At 39.6% G+C, this 11,480-nt stretch overlaps 1 protein-coding gene across 6 annotated transcripts in view; it reads left to right on the top strand.

Moving 5' to 3' along the window:
- exoc6 (exocyst complex component 6) overlaps positions 1 to 11,197 on the top strand; it is a 174,967-nt gene extending 163,770 nt beyond the window's left edge. For 2 of the 6 annotated variants that reach the window (XR_013498981.1, XR_013498982.1), the window contains exons 22-24: positions 2,538 to 2,664; positions 10,064 to 10,176; positions 11,010 to 11,197. Coding sequence is in view for 4 of the 6 variants with exons in the window: in XM_078223525.1 (XP_078079651.1) it covers positions 2,538 to 2,650; positions 10,064 to 10,176; positions 11,010 to 11,158 (375 nt within the window). In the remaining 2 variants the exon portion in view is untranslated. Of the gene's footprint in view, positions 1 to 2,537; positions 2,665 to 10,063; positions 10,339 to 11,009 lie in introns of those variants that run through there. The other 4 variants (XM_078223525.1, XM_078223526.1, XM_078223527.1 and 1 more) reach the window with 2 other exon arrangements.
- Positions 11,198 to 11,480: the final 283 nt, after the last annotated feature.

The following is an 11,480-nucleotide window of genomic DNA, read 5'->3' on the forward strand; positions in this document are numbered from 1 at the left end:
TGTCCTATCATCCCTCCATCACTCTGATCAAACCTGAAAGTTTCCTGGTCTGTATGACTGAGCTATTCTCTGGATGAATGCCGAGGCACGGGAAAGGCTCTTAATATGGGCCTATAAAGAACAATACATAGAAATTAGAAAGCAGAAACAAGCCGTTTGGCTCAGTCATTTTGTAAAGGTTTTCCTCTCCAGTCCAAATCGTATTTACCCACCTTATTTCCATACTACTTCAACTATCTTTTTTTATATATCCTTATCAACATCAGGTACTGCCTTCCTGTGATGCCATGCCCCCAAATTTCTCTGCTATTCCACAGCACTGGACCACCTTCCTTTAAGAGTGAAGTGACTACATTTTTTTTCAATAGAAATGCATTATTTTACTCTGAGCATTGAATTCCATCTGCCACACTTTAGCACATTTCAACATCTCGTCAACATTCTTTTATCATTCCTATTAATCTTCTAAAAAAATCAACTATTCTGGATCGGATTTTCTGGCCCTTCCCAGCAGCAGGATCTTTCCGGTCCTGCTGAAGTCAACAAAGATTTGAATGGCTCACCACATCCTCTGTGGAGAAACATGGCAGGGCTGGAAAATCCTGGCCTGTGTGTCCTACTTTGGTCAAATTTTCTCTCAATTTCCTCTGCACTTGTATCCAAATCATAGATATACACAGGGAATAGAGGTTGCCAGAGTTGAACACTGTAGGACATCACTACCAACCCAACTACCACTTTCTCCCTTCTAACCACTTTTTAATCCAGCTCGCTGTCCTCCTAATTCCACATTTCTTGGCCCACTCTAGTTAAATCCCCACATACTATCTTGTCAGGGGGTTTCATAAAATCTGTGTACATTTATCAAGACGGTATGTTAATTTATACTCCTCCGCAGGTGGGGGACCGTGCTGCAATGCACTGCTCTGCCTAGAGCTTGGAGTATAGATTAACAAAATGCACCCAATTGGCTCTGGTCACCAGTTTTTATATGGCGAACTGTTGGAGAAAATTGAATTTTAGGTCTTCTAGTTGCAAGACAGTTATTCCACTACTTGAACTTCAAGCCTTTTCCACTTCAATTCCGTTCAGAGTTCCAGTACAATAGTTTAATGCAAAAATAATAATCAGCAGGCTATAATAATCTGCACAAGTCTTTCTTTCAATGTTTTTTAAAACAAAAGACCAACTGGCCCATCTAGCTTGTCGAACAGTCTTGATGCCTTATCCATAACGGTACCCATCCAGTGCCACGTAATCTCCTAGGAGAGGTGAAAAAAATAAAAAGCTAGACCAATTAGGGATAGAGAATTCCTCTGTTTAGGAAATCAAACTGGTTCAGAAGATGAAAGGTCTCCTGTATTGCATGATCTGTATAGAAAATCAGTGTTCACCTCAACAAGCTGGCAACCTGTCCCACAGGCACACTGTTCTGTGGGAAATCAAGAACTGCCTAACATACAATCTAGTTCTGCCCTATATAACATGATTCTGAGCCTCTCATCCACTGGTGAATGTGGTAGCCATCCTACATGCAAATAGACAGGAGATGAAGGAACGACTAATGGTTTTTGGTGTTCGCTGAAAGAGGGATTTGACCCAGAGCACCAGCAGATTACCTTGCTATTTTTTAAAATAGCATTTATGGGAACTTTAACACCTACTTTAACAATCATACTGGAAGTGGTTTAATATCTTAGCTGAAGAACTGCATCTCCAACAGTGCCTGATTGTGTCATTGCGATGTTAGCCCATATTTATATGTTCTTGGTGTGGGGCTTCAACCTTAACGTTGAGATCACTGCTAAGTACATTGAACTGACACTTGTTAAAAGACAGCCAGCACTTATTCAGGAATTGAGGTGTTGTTCATAGAAATTGCTGACTTTGATGGAAAGATTCAGCCATTATTATACTCTGCTACTTGGATTTTCAGACAATCATGGTAGGGATCTACTGGGATAAAACATGATGCTGAACAGAGGCATGGGAAATAAGTTGTATTTCCCATTGGCTTTCTAGTGGTGGACAGTAGGGCACACGAGGTGCAGTTAAAAATGTGAGTAATGCTGAGAGGTCACAAGTTGGCAGTTTAGTGCTGCTCTCTCGGAACCCAAGCGTCAAAGTAAAAGTACCTCATCAAATTACCTCTCCAATACTGGGTTCAGCAAACCGGGAAAGAAATAGACTCTTGAAGCAGACTGAATGCCTGTCCAGTTCAAATTTTTAATTCAATCGTGACCTCCAGCATTCAGTACTTAAAGCTTGGAGAAGTTTATATTGTATAATTCTCCATGCCTTTTGATTCAAATCAGCTAACAAGTTGCAGAGTTAATTTGAATTGTGTCTCAACTATTTGTGCCTAATAAGTTAAACTTAATGTGTGACAAGTAGTCTCAGGGTAACCTGTTTTTTGTTCAGTCCTGCTGTAATTCTCTGCATTGCTTTTCTTCCAGCATGATGGTATTTACAAATTGCATAATTACACCAGTACTTGTTTTAAAGAAGTGTATAATACCATGTATTGTCTTTTGTAGCTACTTGACCTGTTTATGGTGTGGGACTGGTCGACATATCTAGCTGATTATGGGCAAGCCACATCCAAGTATCTGAGAGTGAATCCCAGTACCGCTTTGACCCTTCTTGAGAAGTAAGCATTATAAAGTTTTTTATGCCTCTTTTACATGTGTGTGTTAAGCATGGTTAACTTGGGCAATACTTGAGGTGATGTTTGGTTTGTATTATTTGAAGAAAAGTATTAATTTCTTAACTTTTTCATTTGCCTTGTCTCTTATAAAATCAGGAAGTCATTATACACATGTTTTAGATATAAACTGTAATTTTAGTAAAACTACGTATTGTAAATTCTTGCATATTAGCTACAGCATTTTTCAACTGTTCTTTCTAATTGCTTGAAGTAGTTTTTGACTTTTCTTCCTTCGTTATCTCACCATTCCTCTTTTGCTAAATTGTTGCAAAGCAGAATCTACAGAAAGTAAGTTGTTTGCATATTCCAGGTCTTGCTGCTATGTGACTCCATGGGGGATTGCATTTTATCTTTTAGAAATGACTTTCATGATTAATGTGTGCATATTTAACATCATAGATTTATGAGCCATTGACATGAAGCATTTGTGACGTGCTTGATTATAAACTGCTTTGATTTTGCATTCCTAAGCCTGTTTGAGACAGCAGCTACCATACAAAGCAGTTAGCATCTAACTCATGACAATAAAAGCTGTCCTTTCGAGCAATCTAATGAGATTTTATTTTCTTGTAATCTGAGCACGTTTCCTGTTAAGACAGAAATTGACTTTGATTGTTGCAGTGGTGTTTTCAATTTTTGATGCTGTGTTTTGGGAATGCTGTTTACACTGATTTCAAAGCCAATGAATAAGTAATATTTTATCCACCTTTGTGTACGTGACTTATCGTCATAGAATTATAGAACATATCCATCAATAGCAATAGGGAATGAATAAATGCATAAAATCATACAATAGAATTATAGAATCCCTACAGTGCAGGAGGAGGCCATTCAGCCCATTGAGTCTGCACCAACCACATCCCACCCAGACCTTATCCCAGTAACCCCACACATTTACCCTAGCTAGTCCCCCTGACACTAGAGCCAATTTAGCATGGCCAATCAACCTAACCCTCACATCTTTGGACTGTGGGAGGAAACCGGAGCACCCGGAGGAAACCCACGCAGACACGGGGAGCAAGTGCAAACTCCACACAGGCAATGACCCGAGGCTGGAATTGAACCCGGGTCCTTGGTGCTGTGAGGCAGCAGTGCTAACCACTGTGCCGCAAACAAAATCTGGAGAAGCACAAAACATTGTCAACACTAGAGGGAGAAAAAAGTTTTTAAAAATGATTCTTTCACAGGATGCGGGCATCGCAGGCTTAACCAGCATTTTTTGGTCAAAATGCAGTCCATATCTTGTAGGTACACCACAATACTGTCAGGAAATGAGTTCCAAGGTTATGACCCAGTAGCAGTAAAGAAAAGGCAATTATAGTTCCAAGTCGGGATGATGTGTGGCTTGGAGGGGAATTTGCAGGTGGTGGTGTTCCCATGTATCTGTTACCCTCATCCTTCTAGGCGGTAGCGGTCGCAGGTTTGGAAGGTACTGTTGAAGGGGCCTTAATGAGTTGCTGTAGTACGTCTTGGGGATGGTACACACTGCTGCCACTGTGCACCAGTAAATGAACATTGAACGTCGTGAATGGGTGCCAATCAAATGGGCTGCTTTGTCCTGGATGGTGTCAAACCTCCCAAGCTGCACTAATCCAGGCAAGTGGAGATTATTCCATCACACTCCTGACTTGAGCTTTGTGGATGATGGACAGGGTTTGAGGCGGTGAACTACTCATCACAGAATTCCCAACATTTGACCAAGTTCTGTCCATGTTAAAAGAACGAACTTACATTTATTTAAAACCTTTCACAAGAAATTGCTTCAGTCAATTAAATATTTTTGAAATGCGGTTAATGTTGTAAGTAGGTAAATTTGCATAGAGTTCCATCAATCATAATGAAATTGATGACCAAATGATCCATTTTTGGTGATTTAGGTGATGGGATATTGACTCAGACCGCAAGAGTACTCCCCTTCTTGTCTTTGAATCGTGTCCTGGCAATGTTTACACCCATCCGTGGTGGTTAAAGATGCCACCTCCAATAGTTCAGTGTGCCTCCCAAGTACCACATTATAGTATCAACCTAGACTATGTCCTCAAGTCCCTGTTGTTGGACTTTTAACTCAATTTTCTGATTCAGAAGTAAGGGTCCAAATAAAATTGAGAATTTAGTGCAATAAAAGCCTTTTGATCATGTCATTTCAACATTTTCAACATTGAACTTGCATGTGTTAAATGAGAGCTACAATATAGTTTAGGCTGATATTTAAATACTATACAGGAGGTCCTCATTTTTAAGTTGTGGTTGGTTTCCTAGAAATCACGACTTCAAGTGAAGCAACTTTGTTTCCTATGGGACCCTGTAAATCACAATGTTAAAGCTGGAATTGGATCCCACATGGTGGCACAGTGGTTAGCACTGCTGCCTCTCGGTGCCAGGGACCCAGGTTCGATTCCCAGCTTGAGTCACTGTCTGTATGGAGTCTGCACGTTCTCCCCATGTCTGCGTGGATTTCCTTTGGGTGCTCCGGTTTCCTCCCACAGTCCAAAGATGTGCGGATTAGGTGGATTGGCCATGCTAAATTGCCCCTTAGTATCAGGGGGGGCCAGTTAGGGTAAATACCTGGGGTTATGGGGATTGTGGTCTGTGCAGACTCAATGGGTTGAATGGCCTCCTTCTGCACGATAGGGATTCTATGATGTCTTGCTCAGAAAAAACAATGTACAAGTGGAAATTCTGTATCACACATGTACAGCACTCCCTTCCAAGCTGAAATAACTTGCAAAATAAAATAAATCACTAAATATAAAAGATGTGCATAAATTCAGATTAGGTACACTCACTAGCCTCAAGATGTTTTGAAACCTCCAATTTCACTCCTAAGCTGATGGCTTCTTGTCTTTGCATCAAGAGGCACATGACCAGCACTTACTGGCCACTTCTAGCTCATGTTTAAAAGTAATTTGCAAGTCTCGCCCACAACAAGCATTCCTGAAACTCAAATTTAAATCAAATTAAATGCTACTCAGTGTGGTGGGGTATGGGGGTGGGGAGCGGGGACACAACTCTAGCTTTAGATACCTCTAGGTTTAAAAAAAATCTATGTTGCTTCAAATATAGCACAAACAGCCTCCTTGACAATGGTGCTGATCAGGACATGAGGTTACATGCAGGGAGTTGACGCGAGCTGTGTGATAATGGGTGGCAATGATACAAAATGACTCTAAAGCAGGGGAAAATGAACTGCAAACAAAAAGAGCTTTAAAACGAAACAGCTTAAAGTGGGGCAAATTAAAACACAGACTTGCTGTACTTCATTTTATACATTTTTAAAATCCCAGTCATTACAAGTTTGCATTTCACTTAATTTCTCCCCCTTATAAAGTACCATAGATTTCATCATTTTTCTTAAATCTTAGAAACCACCATGTAATCATTCGGAGACCTAAATTTTGCTGTCCTAAAGCACTGAGAAGGGAGAAGATACTTCAACTCTCCTGGTGCTGCAACTTAAAATCTCAAATGTTGGAATTTTACTAGTTTTGTTTGGCTTATGTTTTCTACTGATACATGTATCAACAGCCTTTGCGTGAAGGATTTTCAGACATTCTAGCTTTATTTTGCATAGTTTGATCTTGTGACGCCTTGTCATACTTACAATTTATTTTGAAATAATATTCCAGATCTACCTTTTCCATCTTTATAAAATCACGACTCAGATGCCTCAAAGCTTAAAAAATTGTGTTTGTCCAGTCTTTACTCCTACCTTAAATTATACATAACCGACACATACAGTGGCCCTGTTAGATCATTGCTGAGCTGTCTCCAATGCTTAAATATTATGATTCCAGCGGGGATCGATAAGGCTATTGAAAAGCAAGCAACAGGTTTCACATCTGGGACAGCTGCTTTGTGAAACAGACAGAGAGAGAGAATGAGAAACAGAGGGAAAAAATTGTTTTTGTGGTAGCAATAAAGCAGGATGCTGGTCAGAGCAGGTTCTCTGGTTGAAAAAATCAGAACAGATGGGATGTTTGGAGATTTAAGGGCACAAGGAATGACTGAAGGGAGCCTTGCTGCTGTATTATATATTTTAATATGCCTTTATCATGTCACCTGTACACATCAGTAAAGTGAATCAACACAGCTTCTTTGAATCTCCCTTAAGGAACTAAAGATTTTTTAAATGTGGGAATCCTTGTGGTTCTCCTCTTAACTTTTTCTGTGTCACTCACCATATGATGGTTCCAAAACTAGCCACAATTTTCTAAATGTGATTTAACCAAGCGCTAATGCAAGCTGGTAAGCCTAGTTTGTTTGTTAAATAACCTTATTAACGCTACCCAGTACTGCATTTGCTTTGGCTGCAACATCTCTGCACTGGTTCTGTACGCATGAATACTAAACATACAGATATTGTGTGGCTTAGTAATCTGTAATGGTCTATTAAAGGCAAGGTATTTTCAACCAAATCTAAAATTTTGTGACAAATCAATTATCTTAAATTCTTAATAGTTTCTATATGCAAATTCAGTTTGCATCAAGTTCCGATGAAGGGTCCGTGACTCAAAACGGTAACTGTTCCTCTCCTGATCATTACTGGCAGATCTGCTGGGTTTTTCCAGCATCCCCCGTTCTTGTTTCAGATTCCAGCCTGCAGTGTTTTGCTCATGTCAGTTCCCACTCAACTGGTTAAGGAGAAATGGCAACCAATAAAATCCTTCAGCTGAGCGTGAATATCAGTAACTGAAGAATCCCATGAAGTAATTTCTTACCTCTGGTTACAGCGAATGAAATAAGACAGATGGAAGCTGGGCACACGGCCCTCACCTCCCTGAATCCAGAAAACATGTTGACAGTCAGCGTAAAGTTTTAAAATGAACTGATGTTTTCTGGGAGTCACAGTTACTGGATGTTTATTTACTATTTATCTTAAATTTATATAGTAAATTTCTAATGTAAATGTACCTTCCCGTCAGTAGTAGCAGTGTTACATCTCAATTCCGTAGCTTGCACAACCAATGCTGAAGTGTAGTCACTGTTGTAGGAAATCCAGCAGCTAATCTGCACACAGCAAACTCCCACAAACAGCAATCTGATCATCTGATTTTTTTTTTAATGGTGATGATGATTAAAGGATAAATGTTGCTAAGACTCCAGGGACGAATAGCCTGCTGCTCTTCGAAGTAGAATCATGGAACCTTTTACATAATGTGAAGATGCTGGTGTTGGACTGGGGTAAACACAGTAAGAGTTTTAACAACACCAGGTTAAAGTCCAACAGGTTTATTTGGTAGCAAATGCCATTCGCTTTCGGAGCACTGCTCTTTCGTCAGATGGAGCGGATATCTGCTCTCAAACAGGGCATACTCTCAAACAGGGTATGTCTGTTGGGTACCTAAACAGGGTATGCCCTGTTTGAGAGCAGATATCCACTCCATCTGAGTGGACTTTAACCTGGTGTTGTTAAAACTCTTACTACCTTTTACATACACATGAAAGGGTGGGGGGAGCCTTGATTTAACATTTCATCTGAAAGGTAGCACCTCCAACAGTGCAGTGCTTGCTTAGCACCGCACTGGAGAATCCATCTTGATTTTTGTGCCAGAGTGAAACTTGAACCTAGGACCATGTGACTCAGAGGTAAGAGTGCTACCAACAGAGCTACAGCAGAGATTCTTGTGTTCTAATCAACTCTAGTTGTTTGCTAACTAAGTGCCATGCAGTTTGCTATTCAACAATGAATACTCATATAAATTATAAAGTATACAAGATGGGGCCTAAATAGAAAAAGCATTGATCTGACATAAAATAAATAAAAGATGGCTTTTCAATCTGTTACCTTCTGCAAAAGAGCTCTCTAGAATCATGCCTGTCTGTTGTCTTGTATGAAAGTTTATATATTTTAAAACTGTATTGAGAGCCTTTTTGAGATGGAATGGGTGTCCACTGGCCCGAATACATTAATTGAGTTTAGTTGAGCATCCCTGTCAGTCTGCTTGTAAGGTTGCTAATGTTTGAAAATGAATTGGGGACTGGAGTTGGGGTAGCCATAAGTTGCACTTGATTTTAAAAATTACACTATTTAAGATTTTTTAATAGCATACAGTCTATAATTAACCTGAACCCAAACCCCCATTGATGTTGCTTTGACCCAGCTTTGAGGATCCATGCAAGAAAACTTGACCATCATTATTTTCCCAATGTTTCCTCCCCCACTCCTTTATGGAAATTTAAATCCTCATATATTTAATCTGTGATTGGGAATTCAATGTAGTGGGGCAGAGGACTCAAACAACTTGCCCTTGTGTAGTTCCTTTTGCTTTATAGGAGCATTGTCAGGCACAATTTGACCCTGAGCCACTTAAGGAAATGTTAGAACAGGTGACCAAAGCTTGATTGGAGGGGTAGGTTCTTCAAGAGCATCTTAACCAGAAATGACGAGCTTGACCTTTGAGGAGCATTTGAGGACTCTGGGTCTGTACTTGGTGGAGTTTAGAAGGATGAGGAGGGATCTCATTGAAACTTACAGAATGCTGAAAGGCCTGGGTAGAGTGGATGTGGGGAAGATATTACCAGTAGTAGGAGAGACGAGGATCCGCAGAGTAAAGGGGCGACCCTTTAGAACCGAGATGAGGAGGAATTTCTTCAGCCAGCGGGTGGTGAATCTATGGAATTCATTGCTACAGGAGGCTTTGGAGGCCAGGTCATTGAGTGTGTTTAAGACAAAGATGGAAAGGTTCTTGATTAGTAAGGAAATCAAAGGTTACGGGGAAAAGGCGAGAGGATTGGGTTGAGAAACTTATCAGCCATGATTAAATGACAGAGCAGACTCGATGGACCAAATGGCCTAATTCTGCTCCCATATCTTATGATAACGGGATTCAAGGAACATCTTGGAGGAGGAGAAAGAAGCTGAGGGGCTTATGGAGAGAATTTCAGAGCTTGGGACCTTGACAGTTGAAGGCTCAGCCACCAATGGAGCAGAGAAGGAAATTGGGCATACACCGGAGGCTAAATTTGGGGAAATCCAGTTCTCTCAGGTTTCTGGAGCTGATTAGGAGGAATGAAGCCGTGGAGAAGAATTTGAACACGTGAGAATTTTAAATTTGACTCACTGCACGTTGATCACCAAACACCAGGATGATCGATGAACAGGATATGGACATCATAATTTTGGATTTGCTGAGTTCAATGGGGGGAGGGGGTGCAAATGGGAATTGAAAAGCCTGCTTCATGTTTGTAAAATGATGTGCCGCCCCAAGTCATACTTTCAAATATCACCCGTTTTACTTTCGGTGAATGGTGTGCTGTTTTGTTAATAGACTTGTTAGGTTTATAACACTGATCTGAATATGTTGAAAGTTTTAGAAGCAATATATTACTAAAAATGTGGCTTTATTTCTTCTGCAGAATGAAAGACACCAACAAAAAGAACAATATATTTTCTCAATTCAGAAAAAATGACCGTGACAAGCAGAAACTCATTGAGACTGTAGTGAAACAACTACGCAGTTTGGTGAATGGTATGGCCCAACACACATAAAGACTTGTGGCTCTGATTATTTTGTTCCTATCATTTACCATTCTTAACCAGCATTCCTAAATAACAGTCAAAGCAAAGCCCTTAAAGAATAAGACTGTGTCAAGTACAAAACAAACAATTCAGAATGTGAAGTGTAGAATGGAATAAGATGAGGAGAAATGGGGAAAATGTTTTATGTATTTTTCAAATCATGCAGAAGTTGGTGTTTTGAAATTTTCTGAATATGTGCAGTGGCCTTTACTACACGTGGCAAATGTTTATCACAGTTTCCAAGGAACTGGAAAGCTGAAAATTAGAGCAAATATGCTCAATTATTGGGCAGTGTGGACACAGAAAGGTGGTTAGGTGAGTTAACAAAATATTTCTCACAGGATTTACCAGTTGGAGTTGCAACATGATTTTTGTTTTAATTTAGCAGTAACACTGTACTCTCTAACTTTGTGCAATGGATTGACGGTGACATTACTTTGTAAATATTAAACAAAAAAAAATAGCCATGATGTTCCAGTCTTGCATACAGAGTTGGCTGTTCTTTCTGTTTCACTTTATTGGCCTGATGTTTTGTATGTTTTACCTGCATTAATGTTCAATCTTAACTTGGTTTTCATTATTCACATTGTGAAAGATGTTCAGGATTATTCTATCTTTATTCACATGACAAATATTACTGCACATAAATTGGTATTTTTAGTTTTTACTCAGGGCTGTACCATGTGAATTTTCTTGGGTTTTTTTTGCAGAATTATAAAAATGAACTTTAAGCACTAGCCCGTAGCAATCACAAGTAATGAAATTACTTTTGATCTGTTTCAGCACATTTCTGTCTTTTGATGCAAGTTCACAGACTATTGACGATTGATTCTGATTTGATTCTTTCTCTGCACTCCCAGTTTGAAACAGTGTTACTGTCTTCACTATTTTACTGTACGACCTCATTTCAGTTTGTTGACTCCTGTTTGTAAGACAGACAAAAATGAAGGAAATTAAATTCTGTAAATTGATCTATTGCAATACCTTATTCTTACTCTGTAATAAAAGTAACCCTGAGCACTTTTTAATTGCTAACTTCTGAAGTCTCCATTTTATTTCACTGGCTGATGTGTACTTTACAGGTAATTAGAAATTACTTAATCTATTTTGGAATTATATTATGCAATTTTAATTTTTTTGAAGCACCATCTATATCTAAAGAACAAAGAAAATTACAGTTACAGCCTCGGCCCTCCAAGCCTGCACTGACCATGCTGCCTGACTTAACTAAAACCCCCTACCCTTCTGGGGACC

Source organism: Mustelus asterias, chromosome 11, assembly GCF_964213995.1.
Source record: "Mustelus asterias chromosome 11, sMusAst1.hap1.1, whole genome shotgun sequence".
Lineage (NCBI taxonomy): Eukaryota > Metazoa > Chordata > Chondrichthyes > Carcharhiniformes > Triakidae > Mustelus > Mustelus asterias.